The 20,194-nt window shown below is 46.1% G+C and overlaps 2 protein-coding genes across 5 annotated transcripts in view; one reads left to right on the forward strand and one right to left on the reverse strand.

The window, feature by feature from the left end:
• The window catches only part of VMP1 (vacuole membrane protein 1), a 109,822-nt gene extending 92,306 nt beyond the window's left edge, over positions 1 to 17,516 (reverse strand). The window contains exons 1-3 of the mRNA XM_028708698.2: positions 17,370 to 17,516; positions 1,641 to 1,740; positions 119 to 254 (exon numbers count right to left, since the gene is read on the reverse strand). Coding sequence (XP_028564531.2) covers positions 119 to 254; positions 1,641 to 1,710 — 206 coding nt within the window. The 5' untranslated portion in view covers positions 1,711 to 1,740; positions 17,370 to 17,516. The remainder of the gene's footprint in view (positions 1 to 118; positions 255 to 1,640; positions 1,741 to 17,369) is intronic.
• Positions 17,517 to 17,587: 71 nt separating this feature from the next.
• PTRH2 (peptidyl-tRNA hydrolase 2) lies at positions 17,588 to 20,194 on the forward strand. 4 transcript variants are annotated; one of them, XM_028708703.2, is made up of 2 exons: positions 17,588 to 17,686; positions 19,521 to 20,194. In XM_028708703.2, exon 2 carries the CDS (start codon positions 19,528 to 19,530, stop codon positions 20,044 to 20,046), a length of 519 nt encoding a protein of 172 aa, XP_028564536.2. In that variant the 5' UTR covers positions 17,588 to 17,686; positions 19,521 to 19,527; the 3' UTR covers positions 20,047 to 20,194. The 4 variants fall into 4 exon arrangements, with proteins under 4 accessions (XP_028564536.2, XP_028564535.2, XP_028564534.2 ...); XM_028708702.2 differs by having other exon boundaries at positions 17,589 to 17,696; XM_028708701.2 differs by lacking the exon at positions 17,588 to 17,686 and adding an exon at positions 17,693 to 17,989.

Here is a 20,194-nt window from a genome sequence, read left to right on the forward strand (position 1 = left end):
GGCTAGTGAGTGCCTTTCAAATGCAACTGGACCCAGCCCCATTTGGGAGGGGAGGAGATACCCCATTTTGGGACACAACGATTCAAGAGTAAAAAGTGAAGGAGAAGTAGGCCTTTACTTTATGGTCAATTCTTTCAAGTTTAATAATGTTTCCAGGAAAAAATACTGCAAGGTAATGAGTGGCTTCTTCCAGAGGACGATATCCAGGCGCTCTTCTCGTTCTCTCTTCTTCTGTTCGCTTGACGGAGAAGGCTCTGCAAAGAGGAAGGAGGGGGGTGGAGGAAAAGGGGAGAAGAGCTATGAGAAACGGCAAGCACCGCCAGCCCTGTGAAAGATTTCACCCTCCAAGTGAAACAAGGAAATTCCCTTCTGGGTATGAACCCAATGTGAGGCCATCGGCAGCCCTGGGGGATTCATCACCCACCAGATGGTTGCTCAGCTGGTTGCTTGTTCCAAAAAGCAAAAGGGCTAATACAGGGGCAGAGAAGTGCAGGTCTTGGGGGTCTTGCTCTCAGCCCTCCTTGAATGTTTTTGCCTGGCTGGAATGTGCCCTTGAACTCTGATCATGCTTCTTGCCTGCCTGGATGGGCCATAGAGAGAGGTGTTTGTGGGAGCAGGTGGGTATAGAAAAGCCTGATATTTCCAAGAAGAGAACGCATTGCGCAAAATAAGACCGGCTAAGCAGCACTTCTTCAGCTTATAAAACGAAAACAGTTTGCAGTGTTCAGCTTTTTTGGGCACAAAGTGTTATGTGACTTCATAGCCTGTAGCACCGAGTAGACACAGCCTGGTCCTGAAAGCCTTCTCAAATGCGTTTTCAAAATAGGCTTGTGGCTTGATTTGCATTTTATTGCAAAACGGGTAAGGAAGGGGGGGGGCTTTAGCTCAGTGGAGGAGCACCTGCTTTGCATGCAGGTTTAATTGCCAGCATCTCCAGGTAGGGCTGGAAAGACCTCTGCTTGACATCTTGGGAGAGCCCCTGCCAGCCAGTGCTGACAGAACTGAGCTAGAATCAACCCAATGGCCGGAATCTGTGTCAGTCAGTTTCCCATGTTGCTGGACTCCAGCTCACTTCAGCCTCAGAGGATGAGATGGCATCAAAGACCCTGAAAACTGCTATCAAGTACAGCAGGACAGTACTGAGATAAATCAGGGGTGGGGAGCCTACCTGAAGTTTGATTTTATAGTTTTAATGATTTCTTGTATTGCGTCTTTGTAGTTAAGCAGTATATAAATTATCTAAATAAATAAAAGTAGATCTAACACAGGCAGTCAGAATGAAGTAACTCAACTGTCACCTCAATAGTGTTCAGATCCTCTCAACTAAAAGTATTGAAGCTGATACGGATATTTACTGAAGTTTAAGTTCTGAGAAATTTCCTCCTCCTGCCCCATCCCAATTTCCTTTAGTGTCATGCCCGTGGTAGGTGGGGCCAGATGCAAAACAAAAACAAAAACAAAAATGGGGCAGAGAAGCAGATGAGACTCTTATATTTGCACAGTAGGCTACAATCCAACCATGCAAAAACAAAACAAAACTATGGTTTCTATACCCCCTCCCTCAATATACACTTCCCCAAGCAAGCAAGCAAGCAAGCAAGCAAACAAACAAGAGGCATTATCCCAGTTCACTGTCTCACCTGTGAAGTTTCCATTGTGCTGCTCTTTGCTCATTGCCATGCGCCTCAGGTCTGTTCCATTCTCTGCCATTTCATAGATCAGTCACTTATGGGGACCTACCTTCAAAAGAGACAAGACGCAAAACTCACAAAGCTGTTAAGCCAAAAGCAAAAACAAGACTCTAGTGTGAGATGATTCGGCCGGGAGTCCACATTTCCACTTGACCCCCTCTCCGGAGCAAGGAATGTAGCTCAGTGGGGGAGAATTTGCTCAAAAGTTCTCTGATTCAATATCCAAGATCTCCACACAGGACCGGGGCTTTCCCCAGCTTGAAACCCTGGAGAGACACTGGCAGTCAGTGTAGACAATACTGGGATCGGTGGCCTGTATAAGATGACTTCCTATGTTCTGATTTAAATCAGCCCTTAATTCAAATCCATGAGGACCGGCATCTTCTGCATGTTCAATTGGGCTATGTGTTATGCATGGTAACCGCCAGAGGGAGCCCTTATCCATATAAAGTACTGTATGATAAAATATCCCAAGTCTCATCTAAAAAGGGCCAGCGTAAAGGTGAGATACACTAGTCCTCATGACTGCACAAGGCCACCTGGAGAAGTAAATATAGGGCCAAAGTTCACCATGTTTTCCCAACTCATGCAGGGGTAGGCAACCTGGTTTAGGTTGGATCAAAGCAAAAAGAGCTTTGAGAAATGAGAACTGTCAGGCTTAAGGGAAGGGAAATGGACTGTCTGTTCAATGGTGCAGAAAAGAGGCAGGGTGCATTTCTTCCTGGACTGATCCTTGGATTGCCACTTTGCCAGAGCAAAACCCTCCAGAGTAGTAGTTGCTGCAGCAGCAGCCCAAACTAGCAAACTGCAGCGTTTCACAGCACAGGATCATCTGCTGATGGGGGCTGTTAAAGTAGGGTAGCCATATATATTTTTTAGGGATCCCCCAAAATTGTGGAGCGTTTTTCTTAGGGAAACCCGGAAAACAAGTTGCAGAGTATCTTTTTTCAGACAAACCCAAAAACACCCACAAAAAAACCCCAAACACCCCATGATTTTTCAATTGACTTGCCTAAGATCTAGTACATGGGTAGGCAAACTAAGGCCCGGGGGCCGGATCTGGCCCAATCTACTTCTCAATCCGGCCCGCAGATGGTCCAGGAATCAGCGTGCTTTGACAGTAGAATGTGTCCTTTTATTTAAAATGCATCTCTGGGTTATTTGTGGGGCATAGGAATTCATTCATTCCCCCTCCCCCCAAAAAAATATAGTCCAGCCCCCCACATGGTCTGAGGGATGGTGAACCAGCCCACGGCTGAAAAAGGTTGCTGACCCCTGGTCTAAACTTCAAATTCCCCAGCTCATGCACTCTGATGGGAGTTGCACCCAAAGAAGTACAGAAGCTGGTGGAAACTGAACTAAGGCTGAGAGCAGAAAGTCACGTGAACCAACTACTTTCTACAAAATCCGATCATATACACCAGAAAACACCACCGTATCAAACTTCCCAAATTGAATGTCTTACTTCAACCACGACCTTAGGACTCTCTAAATCAAAGTCCTAATATTGCGGGTGCCAATTAACGAGCAACTTTCTGGTAAACGGACAGCTGGCTTTATTCAACAGCCAAGATGTGCTATATTGGTGTGCAGGGAATCGGAGGTTCAAATCCCCACCATGGACCTGTTGGGTGGTGTTGGGGAGTTCCACAAACGAGGCTGCCCTGAAAGAGTTTCTCGGGTGATGAGGACACCCAGAGGAGAGTCTCATTTCCTGACCTCAACGACAGGCAGACAGGCAAGTTTGCCTGGAAACAAGCATCCCTTTCTGCATCAAACATCTCCTGACTTTTCAGCTTTGCCTTCCAAATCCCTTCTGGTGCTTCGAGAGTTACTTACCAACGGAAACCACTAAAAACAGAGAGCGGCAAGAGGATAATAGCTTTCCATGAGTAACCCATATTCAGGATAAAGACTCGGGGGGGGGGGGAACCTTACTTGTAAGCATAATTCTATAGCATAGAATAGAATTTTATTATTACGGTCACAGACCAGTTCCGGCTCACTTACAATACCAGGAAAATCATAAAACACAACAGGAATACATTGAATTGCAATTGGGTGTAACAGACAATTCAGATATAGTGGCAGTTAAAAATATATATTAAATCTTGATCACTGAAATAGAACCTAAAATTATCATTTAAAACCTTAATGATTTTGGTAGAACAGCTTGTTCCCTAAGTTTTACGGCAGTCGCACAGAATTTGGCCACCCTTAACGTGATCTCTAGATCATTGTCCTCTACCAGGAGTTTTAGACATTGAAGTTCAGACCCATTTGGAGATTTTTGTATAACAGGAGTGATAAATACAGAGCATATATCCTGGGAGAAACGGCAGTGTAACAAGACATGAGAGACAGTTTCTACCTCCATCAAGGGGCAGTCTCGTTCCACGTATGGTTTACCTTCGAATCTGCCCTGCAATAAGGCAGATGACAGCACGTTGAATCTAGCAAGGGTAAATGACCGTCTGTATTTAATTCTATAGCATTTTTTAATAAAAAAAATAAACGCCCTGTCTTTCAGGGAATACGCATGGACTCATCCACCAGGGAACCCCTTTTCCACATTGCAGGGGGTTACAGGGAAAATTCCAGGGGAGGTGTGGGGAACCTGCGACCCTCCAGATGTTGCTGGACTACAACTCCCATCATCCCTGCTGGCTGGGGTTAATGGAGTCCACAAGTCCCCCTTCCCAGGAGTAGAACAGGCTCCACTAGTTCTTCCCTTTGGCTCTGCACAGACCACCACCAGCAAGCATGTTATCTCCCATGCCATCTGTTCCACCAACGTTGATCTTCTTTTATAGCAAGCTTATCAAAGCAAAGTTTAAAGAACCAAGTGGTTTATAGCAACTTAAAAAGCAGGACTTTCTTAGGAAACAAACTGTCTTATCACTAAATCCATGTTTATCACCAAAGCCACACTTTAAAACAAGCTGAAATACAAGTTCATTAAGAGAAACAAACCAAACAAGCAAGCAAACAAACCACCAACACCCCAACAACGTACTTCCTTTCCCCCCACACTCCCAGCAAACCGGAGGAACATTTCAGCATTTTCAGTGGCAAGACCCGAGCAGATCAAGCCCTAACGCTTAAAATTCCTACGCATGTTTTTAGGTGCTTGGCTGACCAGGCAATTGAGGTCTCCTCCCATCCTTTCTGCCCCTGGAGTAAACAGGCAGACTTTTAAAAAATATAATTACTGCATTATAAATATAACACCAGATAAATTCAACCCAAAACCGAATAAACCAATTTTCCCAAGTGAGCTTTAATATACCTCTTTGTGCCTTTGCCGTCTTGCTCTCAAAGGAACGAAACAGCCCAGGGTCTGTTAAGTGCTGAAGGAAAGTTCTACGAGTTCCAGAGAGAGAAACGAAAGCCCACCCAGGATGCGGTGTAGAATGAACACCAGTTTTACAAGGTTGAGACAATAAGTTTCTTCAGACAAACTATTAGGGTGGTGTGGAAAGGTTTTTTTATTTATTTATTTTAAAAAATCCTTGTATATTTTTAGCACTATGAACACCCAAAAGGAAACATTCAATTAGAACAAAAAATTAGAACAAAAAATTAGGACAACCTTGAAAGGCATCCAAAACTGGCACAGCACAACTTAACGAAGAAGTTACTTTGGCAGCAAAGGGAGCAGAAGGGCTCTCTCTCTCCCTCTCAGGCACGGCTGAATGGCTGAACCCATCAAACAAAAGTGAGAATTGTAATGCCTCTCAGATGTTTTTGGACTCCAAATCCCACCAGCCCAATGGTCAAGGAGCCGCACCATGTACTTAAAGCACATACAATCCCCATTAAAAGTTTGTGACACCCCTCGAAAAATTCTGGGATTCCCCATAAAAAGGTAAAGGGACCCCTGACCATTAGGTCCAGTCGTGGCCGACTCTGGGGTTGCGGCGCTCATCTCGCTTTATTGGCCAAGGGAGCCGGCATACAGCTTCCGGGTCATGTGGCCAGCATGACTAAGCCGCTTCTGGCGAACCAGAGCAGCACACGGAAACGCCGTTTACCTTCCCGCCAGAGCGGTACCTATTTATCTACTTGCACTTTGATGTGCTTTCGAACTGCTAGGTTGGCAGGAGCAGGGACCAAACAACGGGAGCTCACCCCGTTGCGGGGATTTGAACCGCTGACCTTCTGATCGGCAAGTCCTAGGCTCAGTGGTTTAACCCACAGCGCCACCCGCATAATAAGAGTGCAATTCCCAGTATCCTGAACAAATTACAGTTCCCAGTATTCTTGGGTTTTTTTGGGGGGGGGAGGTTGAGAAGCTATGTGCTTTGAATGTGCACTGGATCACACAACTGTAGAGTTGGAAGGGACCCTGAGGATCATTCAGTCCAACCCCCTGCAACAGCAGGACTATGCAGCTGTCCCATACAGGAATCGAACCTGCAATCTTGCCTTCATCGGCACCGCGCTCTAACCAGCTGAGCTATCCAGGCTGTGCTTTTAAGTGTGTGGCCTGGGTCTTCTGGTAGTCCCAGAAACGCCAGAGGTTAATGCCCCCTGCTGTAAACAAGTCTATGTGCTTCCTTAAGGCAGGGCTGGGGAGAGAGAAGGGGGGAGGAATTCTCCCCGAACACCCAGAGAGTCCTCTTGAAAATAGTGACAGAGCCATCTCCCTTGAAGAATGTAAAATCCAATCCCCTTAAGCTAAGTAACACTTTGAAAGGGCCTCAGGGAAGTCAGATGTCCTTAGGGGACCTTTAGGGAGAGAGAACAGGTGGTTGTCTGGGCTGAAGATCAACTGGCAGAGATGTTTAGCAACTGACGGGCTCATGTCCTGCTATGTTCATTTCCCCGCCGCCTCCAAAGTCTTCAGCACTGTGACACAACCAAAAGACACGGCAACATAGTTTAAACATTACATTATATTTTAGTTACTGGAAAAGCAGGAGAACCCACAATCACTAGCTCATTGTACAAGCACCGATTGCACAACAGGACATATTCTGGGCGGCGCCTGCTTAATCTGGCCCAAATGGGGTGTCCTAATTTTTTTTGACCAGGTCTGAAGCTGGCGGTTGCATGGGTGGGGCTGAGAGAATGGGATCCAGCTCTGGCAGGAGACAAGGAGGTCAGAAAGAGAAGGGAAGGTTGGTTTGTTTCCAAAGGGATTCGGCAAAAACTATTCACCTGGGATGAAATAAAGGTCACTGCAGGTGACCAGGTAAGCAAGCTTTTGTAAAACTGAAGAGGACCATTTCCTTCCCACTTTGGGCCTTTTGCTGTGACCAATGTTACGTAGATATACGGGGATTGGCAGGCTAGGAAACTTTAACTGGACTTTAAAGATGAACCCAAACAAAACACCGTGCCATGGAGTGCTCCTGTTCGGCCTTCCAGCAAGCCAGTCACACCCTTTCCCAAGATACTCCATTCCATTCCCCACAAGGCCAACCATCAGGAATGAGGGAAGTTATAGTCAACTGGAGGACCACACGTCCCCTGTCTCAGGGAAACAGGGTAAGTTTAAGCCTGGCAAAGGAACAACATGTTAGAATTGACAGACCCTTTGACCTCACATTATTCTTCAGGTAGTTGGTGTCATAGATGGCTCTTTTCAGCTCATCTCCAACTCAGAAGTTCACTTTCCCCGGTTCTCTCAAGACACTGTGTTTAAGACCTTGAGAAGATCTTTCCAGATTAGGCCAAATAGCCTTGTAGTTCCTATAGTGGCCAGAGAGATGCTTATTGGGAAGTCCATTGAGCTGTCATGTAACACACCTGTTGATGGACATAACCCCCCAAGCATTATGACCCAGATCCACAAGGCCGACCAGATCCTACCCTCGGCCAACTTCCCGTGGGCCACATCGGACATCATTACGACATCAGGTGACAATTCCAAAGCGGTTTGCCAAAACCACCAAGCAGTTAGCAACTTGGATGTTTGTTGGCAGGTGCGGTTTGGGTTCAGACTGGACCTGCGAGTGGGCAAAGCAAGGCTCACGCACCTTCAAAAGCGATGATGAAGCTGATCAGAAGGTCCGTGCTGACAGCGAACCGCCCCAGCTACACTGGTACGGCTGATCTGAGAAGGGCCCACCTTGTGCACCAATCAGCAAGCCCTGCTTGCAAAGGAACAACTTACATGCCCCCCGTCTGACACTGCACATGGCTCAGCTTTCAGGATTGTGTTGAAAAGCCCAGTCAGATCAGACCGAAAGTTCACCTTGTCCAGTCTTTCACACCCAATCTGATGCCCTCAACAAGTGTTGCTGGAAATACAACTCCCATCATCCCTGGCTGCTGGGCATGCTGGCCGAAGCTGGCATAGTCCAAAGCTGGCATCCCCAAACTCGGCCCTCCAGCTTTTTGGGAACTACAATTCCCATCATCCCTGACCACTGGTCCTGTTAGCTAGGGTAGATGGGAGTTTTAGTCCCAAAACAACGGGAGGGCCGAGTTTGGGGATGCCTGGTCCAAAGCATGTGGGGGTGGGGAGGCCCATCTATTCTCTGTGGCAAAGTCTCCTTAAGGTCTCAGGTTCCATTTCCTCCTGAGCGCCTTTCAGCTGGAAATGCCAAGGCTCTTCTGCATGCATAGCATAGCACAGCTATGATGCCCCTTTCCCAGCTGCCTGGCTGCCAACTGACAAGCCTCCTATGACTTAGCAAAGGGTCAACAGATACGTCTCTCCCCCCCCCCCCCCCGTGGGCTTGGGGGGTTGCCAAGCCATCCCATCAATCCTCCCAACCTATTCCCCCTCCCCTTCTTTCCCCGCCTCCACTTCCAAGCTTTGGGAAATCCCAGTTTGGAACCAGCTACTGTCAAAAAATAGAAAATTAAACCAGGGACACCGCCGGCCTGACTATTATACGCTGTCCTTACTTGGCTGAACAAGAATAACCTGGAAAACTAACAAGGGGTGAAAAAATAATGGCCTGCTGTATCATTATCAGCGACGGCTAAAGCAGAGACACTCTCTTTCATGGATTTATTTTCCCTTCCAGACTCAGTAGTGGTGAAATTCCTCTGTTTCAGAGGCTGTTAGAAGATTACACAGCAAATGCTTCATTCAACAGGCAGTGATGCGTCATTTGTAGTCAGACCAGTGTTCCACCTAGCTCAACACTGTCTACCCCAGGGGGGTAGAGAACCTTCTTCAGGCCAAGGGCCACATTCCTTTCTGGGGAACCTCCTAGGGACCACATGCCAGAAGCGTAAGCTTTACCTTTTCTTCAGTAAGCTAGTTTCGGCACACACACTCCTTTCCAGGCAAGCAAGAGGAACGATCACAGACACATTCTAGCCAAAGAAATACACTCAAAGAGGTCATGAAGCAGCACTGTTCTACACTCCTAGGTCTTTGGGCACCTCCACGTAAGGCTGAGAGAGACTGCCAGCCCATGTGGACAATACTGGACTCGATGGACAAATGTGTCTAAGGCAACTTCCTCTATTCCTAGGTATGACTGGCTGGCAGGCAGGGTTTCAGGCAAAAATATTTTCCCAGTCCCCTCTTTGGAAACGCCAGAAATTAGATTTGAGACCTACTATATGCAAGCAGATGATCTATCAGGAAGAACGGCTCTTTTCCATGCTGAGATGTCCACCTGATGGGGCCATGGTCCAAATGAGTCACACTTAAATCATGTCCCAGGACTCACAAGCACGCACCAAGATATCGCTAATCTCCAAATGACTTTCTGCCCTGGCCTTACCTCCTTCCATTCGTAGTGGAAAATTCTGCCCCATCTCTACATCAACTGGATTCGACAACTGTTCTCAATGCAGAAGGGCTGCAGACCTGCCAGCCATGAGCAGGAGGCTGTCCGTTGCTTCTCTGCATGAGTCACGGGAAGGAGGCAACGCATGAGCCATTGGACTCAACTGGGGTGAGGGTGTTGCCCAATTCCATTCTGTCCCTGCACTGGCTGTGATCAGATCATTCAATCACTTCTGATAGAGAAATATAGCCAGCCCTGAAGAGAATGCCTGCTGTTATCCCTACCGGCTACAGTTGTGGGTTATGAAAGCGATGGTTAATGATTTACTGGGAAGGTGCCGATTGCTTCTGTTCTGCTCCTGCTTGCTAGTGACTCAGAGCAACAAACTCCAATTCTTATACTCCTTAGTCCAGCATGACATCAAATCTGATTTAAAGGTAAAGGGACCCCTTACCGTTATGTCCAGTCGTGACCGACTCTGGGGTTGCAGCGCTCATCTTGCTTTATTGGCTGAGGGAGCCGGTGTACAGCTTCCGGGTAATGTGGCCAGCATGACTAAGCCGCTTCTGGTGAACCAGAGCAGCACACGGAAACGCCGTTTCCCTTCCCGCCGGAGCGGTACCTATTTATCTACTTGCACTTTGACATGCTTTCAAACTGCTAGGTTTGCAGGAGTAGGGACCGAGCAACGGGAGCTCACCCCGTCGCAGGGATTCAAACCGCCGACCTTCTGATCAGCAAGTCCTAGGCTCTGTGGTTTAACCCACAGTGCCACTTGCGTCCCATAAATCTGATTTGCTTTGCTCAAAACTAGGATGAAAAGTCATAGCTTACCAATGGTGGTTTGTAAAAGAAACCGCAACTCACGGTTTGGACCTAATGTGAGGCCGAGGATTTTAGTTTGCTGCTCTCATGTTGTAAGGGGAGGAAGGGGAAGCGATGTAGAATTGATCAGCACGTTCAGAGGAAACCATTAACCGTGGCTTAGCGCCATGCACCCAAATGCACCCAAGATCTCACTGTTTCGTGCTTGCCTCTTTCCAATCAATACGCTAAACGCAGCCCCCAGTTTTAAACCACAGAAGGAAAAATGAAAGCCAGTGAAACCCAGCTTCAAAACCAAGGGGCTAGTCTCTCGCTTCATCTCTAACCCGCCAACTCAGGGGAGGCTATATTTAGCACACGAATTCTGCTCCTCGCAAGTCAGAAGCTTTAAAATCCATCACACTTTCCCCTTCTTCAACCCCCAGCAATTCTACCCGCCAATCCTATGGCAACACAGCTGCTCATGAATGAACATGGTGCCTCAGCAAAGGGAGAAAGAGAACACACACACACACACACACACACACACACACACACACCCCAACCAGTGTTAGGAAATGCAAGGTCTCCTCCAGCTTTGATTCTCACTCATAAATAGTTTGAAATGAAGTGAAGAAATCCTCACTACATCAATCAACTTTAAAGACTGACTGAATAACTTTCCCCCTTATTATGAATGGATTGGGGGTGGGTTGGGGGGGAGAGGAACTGGAATAAGAGTATAAATGACAAAGATATTATTAGAATGGGAAACAAAAGACGACCTAGTTAAAGCTTCAGTGACGCACTGGGCAATAGATATAGGACACAATATAGATCTTAACCTCTGGGAAGAACTTTGGAAAAGCGACTTGAAATTTACAGTATGTTATTCTTTGAAAGGGAAATATTTGAAAATGATTCATAGATGGTATTTAATTCCGAGTAGGTTGGCTAAGACTTACAAGACAGAATCAGGTAAGTGTTGGAAGTGTAAAGATGTGGAGGGAACGTTCTTTCACATGTGGTGGACATGCAAAAAGGTAAGAGTATTGGGAAATGATTTATAATGAACTGAAAAAAATGTTTAAATTACTCCCCCCCCCCCAAAAAAAAACCCAGAGTCCTTTCTGCTGGGGATAACCCAGACTGAAATCCCTAGGTGTCAGAAAAGGTTATTCATGTATGCAACAACTGCGGTCCATGTTTTGTTAGCCCAAAAATGGAAAGTCCCAACTAAAGAGAATTGGCAACTCAAGTTGACAGAATATGCATAACTTGCAGATTTAACATATAGAATAAGAGAGCAAGAAGAACATGTGTTTAAAGAAGATTGGAAAATGTTTATTGAGTATATGGCAAATAACTGAAAATGCTGGCAGCATTAAGATAAATTCAACATTCAGCAGAGTAAATAATTCTTGATGAATGTAATAGTGGAAAATTGATTTGAATGGCTATTGTAAAATATGAAGGGATGAACCATGGTAAAATGAACCACGGAAAGAGAAGAAGGGAAGTCATTGGATATTTTAAAGTTTGCAAAATGTTTATTTGAAATTGTAAAGCAGAAAATTTAATAAAAATTATTATAAAAAAGAGTATAAATGACAAAGTTTGGGACACCATTTCCGAATCTTACAAAAAGCAGGAAGAATAACATAAGAGACCTACAGGAGCAGGATTACTGTTCTGTAAGTGATTTGTTAGCTGCCCGGACAACACACACTTATAGTGAAGGTACAGGATATAAATTACACTAATATGCCCCAATAATGCAGATGGGACTGAACCTGAGGAAGATAGAGGCTCCCTTGCCCAAAAACACCCAGAACAGATCCACATCATATATTTAAAGCACACCCAACGCACGTTTAAAGCACATTACTTCCCCCAAAGAATCATGGGAAATGCAGTTCCACCTCACAAAACTACAATTCCCAGCACCCTTCACCTACTACAGCTCCCAGTATACTTTTGCGGAAGTCACGTGCTTTAAATGTGTCTTGAATGTGCTTTGACTATACAGTGTGAATTGGCACTTGGTGACTTTGGCAAGTTCCTACCTGAGGAGAGATCTGAACCGGCTCTTAGCTCACATCCGTCACCACAATATTTTTAATAAACACAGAAAGCGCGCAGGAGGGAAATGGCAAGGATGAAGGAGTTAACAGATAGCAAGATACTTCATTAATAGTAGTGGTATTAATTAAATTTGCGTACCACATTTCATCTGAAGCTCACAGCATAAAAATACCAAGCGAAAACACAAAATTAATAATAATAACAATAACAATAAAGGCAATAACCCCCACCTACCCACAAACACATTTTAAAAGCCACAGAATGTTCACTCAGCCAAAGGCCTAGTTATCAAGAAAGAACAGACAGAACCAGGTTATCTTTGAAACCTTTGAGTCTTAAAGGATTCGAAGTGAACCTTGTTCTCTGTGAAAAACCACACGAAGATCCAATATTAAGTCTTTTGGACTCTGTCTTGAGAGAGACTTTGTACCAACTTTGAGCAATTGGTTTTTACAATTATATCCTCTCGCTGGCGGCAGTGTATTTCAGATGGAGAAAGCCAGCCTGTCAATTAACAAAAATAACAAGATCAATGAGAGAGATCCACAGCACACACAAACGTAAGCAGTGGCTTATAGTCGATTTCTCACATTTTTAAATGCCTCTTCCTGGCAAAACTCCCAAAGCGTTTTTCCACTTATACACACACTCACAGAAGTATAATGTGCAAAGCAGTAAGAGGTCAACCTTGTGGACAGAAGAACGTACCTACAAAAGCAGAGGGCTGCCCCATTTAAATCTTGCCTTTGCCAGGTGACTAACAGAACACTCTCAGCTCCAGTTCTGCATTCACATACTGGGAAGAAGAAAGCTAACTAACTTTCAGGGCTGCTTTTTAGATTTTACACACTGATCAAAGACTGAAATAATGGCTCTACAGGGATATTGAGACAACTGCAGCAGGGGGTTTGGAAATACGGTATACATCCACAAATTGTACTATTTAAAATAAATAGACAACAAAACTCATAAACAGAAAGTGATCTTGGAATTCCTTGCCTATTGAAACAGGCAGACTTCACTGTATTTTTTCTGGTATCCACAAAAACATTTTTGTTTAGGCAAGCCTTTCCAGACATATGGAATGTTGGCGTGTGTGTTAATCAGGTTACAGTTTGTTTTAATTACTTTTAAAATAATTTAAATAACGTATGTTTTAACTGCTTTATACTGATAATTTTATTGCATTCTTCATTTTGTAAACCGCTTTGAGGTTTTATTACAATTAATCTGCATATAAATCTTGTGAAACAAAATAAACAGCTAGAAACAGTTTAAAAATACAGGAGATTTTGACTTTGAACTTATCTTCCTTTTAATAATTTTGACCCTGTTTTGATGGAACTTGGCTACATTTTCTGTGACTTCAGGGTTGGAGCCTGACAATCAAAAACAGAGAATTCATCTCAGTTTCCCAAGTGTAGAGAAAGTACTGAGATAAGTTTGGATATTATACCTAAATAAATTACAGTACAGTGGTACCTCAGGTTACATACACTTCAGGTTACATACGCTTCAGGTTACAGACTCCACTAACCCAGAAATAGTACCTCGGGTTAAGAACTTTGCTTCAGGATGAGAACAGGAATCGTGCTCTGGCGGTGTGGCGGCAGCAGGAGGCCCCATTAGTTAAAGTGGTGCTTCAGGTTAAGAACAGTTTCAGGTTAAGTACGGACCTCCAGAACGAATTAAGTACTTAACCCGAGGTACCACTGTATAAGACAGACTTCGCCAATTTTGGACTACAACTCCATGTGCTGGCTGGGGCTGATGGGAGTTGTAGTCCAAAGCATCTGGAAGGGACCCGGTTGGCTGATATAGGATGAGCCCAGCTAGCATCTTGACTGAACCTATACATGAATGCTAAGTTGTTCAATCATCAATGCCAAAAACCTCACAGCTTTTCTGCGAAAGTGTGCCAGCTTCCTGCCTCTACAATACCCATCAGAAACATCTTCCATAAATCAGCATTGCAGCCTGATCTGAATTGTGTTAAGTTCACAGGACTCCTTTCTTCGAAAGCAGGCTAAATCCAGAGGCTAGATGAGAACGATGCTAGATTCAGACACCAGAGGGAGCAACTGGAACGAGGAGAGGGACTGTTCTGTTGTGAAGGTCTTGAAAAGAGGTTCTACCTCAAACTGACCTTTTGAAAAAAGAGGGCTGCAGTCGCGCCTCAATTTGAAAACAACAACAATAAAAAAAGAATCTAACCACCGATTTCCTCGTTCTAAAGTTTCACTGCTAGCTTGCCAGACACTACCCAAACACTGTCAGCCAGGGCTGGGATCAGGGGAAAGCCAAAAAGAAAACTGATCTCTTTTATTACTACCAGAAACTGAGTCTGAAGGGCACTTCTAGCCTGTTGCTATTCTCGGTTGGGGTTCAAGTGCAAACAGGCAAGTCCAGGTTGCGCAACTGAAGCCGACCGGGAGGTCTTGAGCAACAAATCCGCTTCCCAAAAATACGGGGCTTTTTGCAATAAGGAAAGTGATGGGAAAGTGTGGAGGTAATTCTTGCTTTGAAACAACATTGTCTAGCCTCCCTGCAAGCAAGTCAGAATGACATGAGGTCATGAGGAGGCACCCAAAGTATTATCTAAGGTGAGTGGGTAGAAGGGGCATTAGCCCAGCTGCTCTTAACAGGGCAATAAGCTGTTGCCACCTCAGTGAAGTGAGGAAATCAACATTCCTGTGGGAATGTTGTGGCAATGGGAATGTGTGCGCGTGAGCATGTTTGTGACACACCCCAGGAACAAGTTGAATATTTTGTTCAGTAAACTGGGGACAACGAAGAAGATAGAGAGGGTAGTAGCATCATCACTATCCCATCTGGCTGTTAACCAGAAGGTTGGTGGTTTGAGCCCACCCAGGGACGGCTGTGGGCAGGATTCCTGCATTTCAGGGGGTTAGCCAAATGACCCTATTGGTCCCATCCAACTCTACAATTCTATGAAACACTTTTGTAAGACTCCTAAGAGGAGACTGCCATTATCATGTTTCAACTTCACAGGAGATCTCAGGTGGCCAAAAGAGGGAATTTCAGCAGGTGCACATTTTTGAATCCTTACAGTATTGTGGCATGACAAGCCAAGGCAGCAGAAATACTTACTTAAAAATAACAACACAGCAGCTATCCAGCTGCTCTCTCCCTGTGCCTCATGACCCACAGCCTATGTACGAGTGTCTGCAGGAATTTTTTGAGGTTGTGGGGAGTAAAACACTGAAACCCAGGGAGCAGGCTAGTCTCTCTTACACACGGTGTCTGTATATTTTGCTTTGCATCTCAGGTTCTATAAATGCCAGAAGCTTACTCTTTTTTTAAAAACGGCAAGCAAGCAAGCAGTGAGCCTGGGGATAGAAATGAAAGCAGTGAGCCTGGTTCATGGAATGGGGATTGCTGCCCCTCTTGCCCCACTAGCACCCCATGGCCTTATGGCTCCCCCCCCCATGTGACGGGAAAATAAGTGGAATTGTCTCCCAAAGTGCATTCATACTTTCAGCATACAAGAAAAGCAGTTGTCCAAAATTTTAGATCTTTAATAATTGGAAAGGCTGTTCTCTCCTTGATGACACTCTGACACAAGTTGCACCAAAGAAAAGCTCCTCTTTCCAACTGTTAGGTGACAACTGCAACTGGGTTTGGCTGCCCTACTAACACGCAAGTCCAAAACATTCATTTCCGTTAAGTAATCAATAATTGAAAACCTTCCCGCTCCACACTCAATTCTTCATACCAAACAGAAACGTATACACAAAAACATTGTGCCAATATTTCAATCCCTGCTGTTAATGTGTCTCTAACGCTCTCAATGTTTAGTCTGTAAGCTCCTTGGGGCAAAGACCCGTCCCCTTTACAATATCTACATACTGCAAAATACAGAAGATTAAATAAATAAGAGCTTCCATGAAGAGCCCATGGACATTGAGAAGATAATCGAATGTATATAAAATAAACCAAATTAAAGAAAAAACTGATGCTGTAACTGAGTAGAGACTCGGCTACCCGGGAGTAAGTCCCACTCAACTCTATGGGGCATACTCCTGAGTAAGCAAGCATAAGTTTGTACTACGAATCATACTCAGGGCAGACCCATTCGCTTTCAAGGAGATGACTTGCTGTACAAATCTATGCTGTATACTAAGAAGTTCCACTGTCCTCAATAAGACTTACTGCCAAGTGTGTATAAGATTGCAGACTTAAGTCAGATACAAGCCTAAGAAGTTACTCAGATTTCAAAGACAAGTTAATAGAAAGCTGGTCTTTATTTTTATTCATTTATATAAGAAGACTGCATCCAATCTTAGCCATGCTTGGATCAAGCACATTGATCTCAATGGACTTGCCTAACGTGCATCCATTCATTTCACTGTGTCTACTCTGAGCAGAACTAACAAACAGAGCTAGTTGGGTTTCAAGGCAGAATTTGAACCTGGCTCTTTATCTCACCCACCAAGCACTGCCCTCCACACTGGAGCCACAAGAAGGGTCCTTGCCCCCAACTGAAGAAGAGAGCTAGATGAAGAAAGAAAAGTCCACCCCCCCACAAGCAACAGACGCTGCCCAGCTCCCGCCTACCTTCAGAGAAGACCCACTGAAATCAAAGGACACGACTACCTCAGTCGGTCCAGCATGAGGCTCTTAATCTCAGGGTCGCGGGTTCGAGCCTCGCATTGGGCGAGGGGGTTGGACTAGATGACCCTGGTGGTCCCTTCCAGCTCCACAATTCTATCACTAACTCAGGTCCATTGGGTTGTATCCGGCGCGGACCTTTCTCAGGGTAGACCCATTGAGAGGGCGGGCTGAGACCCCGCTGGTTCCAATGGGTCTACTCTGAGGAGAACTTGGTTAGGCACAGCCCACAGGCAGCTCTGAAACCGAAGGAGGGAGACCCGTTTGCGAGGGGCAGCCTCCCCGCCCCAAGACCACCGCCGGAGTCCCTCCCTGCCTTTCCTGACAGGATAATAAAAGCGCAGGAACGGGGGCGGGGGGGGGGGAGAGACTCCGCGCTCGCCTCGCCTGCCCCGTGTCCCTCCGGGGGACCCGTAGGCAGCGGAGGCCGCCCCCCCCTCATGCCCCCGCCGCTTACTTCGCTCGCTCTCTTCCCACAGGCGCGCGGCAGCCCCGGCTCCGTCCGGCTTCTTCCTCTCCTCCTCCGTCTCCGCCTCCTCCTCCTCCTGCCGCTCTTGATGTTACCTCCGGGCTTCGGGCCAACCCGGAAGTCGGGGGAGGGCTCTCCGCTCGGCCCCGCCCACCGACCGGAAAGCCGGTCGCTTCCCGTCGCTTCCGGACGCGGTGACGTCATTTCCTGCTCGGCGCCGGTTGGCGGCGTCGGCGTCTCCTCACCTGCCTTCCTTTTTCGGATCTCGTCTTTCTCTTCTCAGCTTCATTACAGGGAAAGGAAAGGTTAATTAAGGTTAATTAAAACGGCGGGAGGGGGCTGAGAGAAAAATTACAACGATTTCAGTTGGCAAGCGCGCTTTCCGATTGGTCGGTGTGCGTGTGGCGTCACGCAAAGGGGCGAGGCGATTGGCCGGTCGTCATATGACGTTGCCCACAGGCAGTTGGGAAGAGGGGGCGGGGCAGCCTTCGAGAAAGGCACGCGCAGTGTTGCGATTGGCTGGCCGTGTTTGTGACGTCGACTGCCGGCTCGCATCGTGGCTCCTGCTCTGAGGCTGGTCGGCGGCGCGAGGAGGCGGCGAGTGGCTGGTGAGGAGAAGCGGCGGGAAGGGGGAGAGAAAGGGTGGGGAGGGTCCCAAGGAGCGCGCCTGTGACTCAGGTGAAGAGATGCAGATTTATGCAAATATAGTGGGGAAGCCAAAGAAGTCAGTTGGGACTCTTAGGCCTTAAAAAAAAAAGAAAACTCATTTGCATGTGTAAATTTACTGTGAAGCTGGCCGCCAAAGATGATAATAATAATAATAATAATAATAATAATAATAATAATAATAATAATTTTTATTTATACCCCGCCCTCCCCAGCCAAGGCCGGGCTCAGAGCGGCTTACAAGCAATAATAAAAACAAGAAGAATGATTACAACTTAAAAACAAAAATAAAATACAACATTAAAATAATGGAACATTAAAATAATAAAATGTAGCCTCATTGCAGGAGGAGAAGGAAAAGAAAAAAGAAAGAGAGGGAGGGAATCAAATTGGCTCCAAGCCAAAGGCCAGGCGGAACAACTCTGTCTTACAGGCCCTGCGGAAAGAAATCAGATCCTGCAGGGCCCTGGTCTCATGAGGCAGAGCGTTCCACCAGGCCGGAGCCAGAGTTGAAAAGGCCCTGGCTCTGGTTGAAGCCAATCTAACTTCCTTAGGGCCTGGGACCACTAGGGTGTTGTTATTTATGGACCTTGAGGCTCTCTGTGGGGCATACCAGGAGAGGCGGTCCTTAAATGGGGTCCTTAAATGAAAACTCTGGCCGATGGTATATTTATTAGTATTATTTTTACTATTTTTAATTAATTTTCTGTATCGCCCTTCACCCAAAGACAAAAGGGCGGTTTACAACTGAAATATACTCGGAGTCGAGAGTGGATTTCATGCTCTTTATTCAGCTCATAGTGGGGAGGAGGAATGGAAGTTCCCCCAGAATGTCTGCTTTATATACATTATTTACACAATGGGCCCCACGTGATTGGCTAATTCCGGGATTCTCCTATAGGCCAATCAGGTTGCGGATTCATAAGAACAAATGAAAACGCAGACCCATTGAAAAGGAATGGAAATTACTAACTTGGATCCATTCATTTCAGTAGGCTCAGCTTCCTAGTTGGGTACAACCAATTTGATTTCTTCCACCCCTTTGTCCCCTATAAGGCGCTAGGGTAGCTCACAACAACACAGAATTAAGTATCATTTGGCACAATTTCAATACTGTATGTAAGATTTAACCTATGAGTTAAGGACCCTTGGCCTACAAACCCATTGCCTCCCCCCCACCTGAAAATATCCTGTGCTCCAGATGCTTTGGACTACAACTCCCAGCACCCCATCTGACCCATGGCAAGGGATGGTGGGAGTGGGAGCCTGCATCATCTAAAAGGTATCAGGTAGGTGAAGGCTGGTTTACACCAACACTCTCTAAGCTTTCAGTCTTTCCCAGATGCAGCTGGCAGTTGCCCAGCTTTCAACTTGGTACCTTCTGCATGGCTTTGTTGTCATGAAGGCTGCAATTTCTATTTTCCTGAGCACTCCTTAGGACCTCCTAACATTCCTCTTGTCTTTGATCGCTAGATGTACTATGGATTACCTTTCCAAGCCCGGTCTCTTCAGTATAATTGCTGGTGTTGCCTGTGGGGTATGCCTGGGCTGGAGCATTCGAGCCCGGTTCTTGCGACCATCCAAAGCCAGAATGACCCAGCTTGCCAATGAACTGGGCAATGAAGCCACTATCATGGGCGAAAGCGGCGAATTCAAGATGGTGATTGTCGTCCGGAACGACCTGAAGATGCAGAAGGGCAAAGTGGCAGCCCAGTGCTCCCATGCGGCTGTCTCAGCCTACAAACAAATCCAGCGCCGAAACCCTGAACTCCTGAAGCAGTGGGAGTATTGCGGACAGCCCAAGGTGGTCCTCAAAGCTCCTGACGAGGAAACGTTGCTTCAGCTCCTGGGCGAGGCCAAAACGCTGGGCCTGACAGTGAGCTTAATCCAAGATGCGGGCCGTACGCAGATAGCCCCGGGTTCCCGGACTGTCCTCGGCATCGGACCAGGACCAGTGGAGGTTGTGGACAAAGTCTCTGGTCATTTAAAACTTTACTGAATACGGAGCATCTAGCCCAGAGATAATGATATCAACTGTATAGATTTAAAGCAACCCCTTAAAAACAGTGATTATTGAGCAGGATCATGGTTTATTTTTCATTGCCTTTCAGTATTTGGAATACATAAAATGCAACAGGTTATCTGTC

The sequence above is a fragment of the Podarcis muralis genome, chromosome 15, assembly GCF_964188315.1.
Source record: "Podarcis muralis chromosome 15, rPodMur119.hap1.1, whole genome shotgun sequence".
Taxonomy (NCBI): Eukaryota; Metazoa; Chordata; class Lepidosauria; order Squamata; family Lacertidae; genus Podarcis; species Podarcis muralis.

Coding starts and splice junctions, on each gene's coding strand:
- PTRH2 (XM_028708700.2), top strand. CDS start 19,287: ATGGCAAGGGATGGTGGGAGTGGGAGCCTGCATCATCTAAAAGGTATC. Junction 19,337..19,520: donor CATCATCTAAAAGGTATCAG/GTAGGTGAAGGC, acceptor TTTGATCGCTAG/ATGTACTATGGATTACCTTT.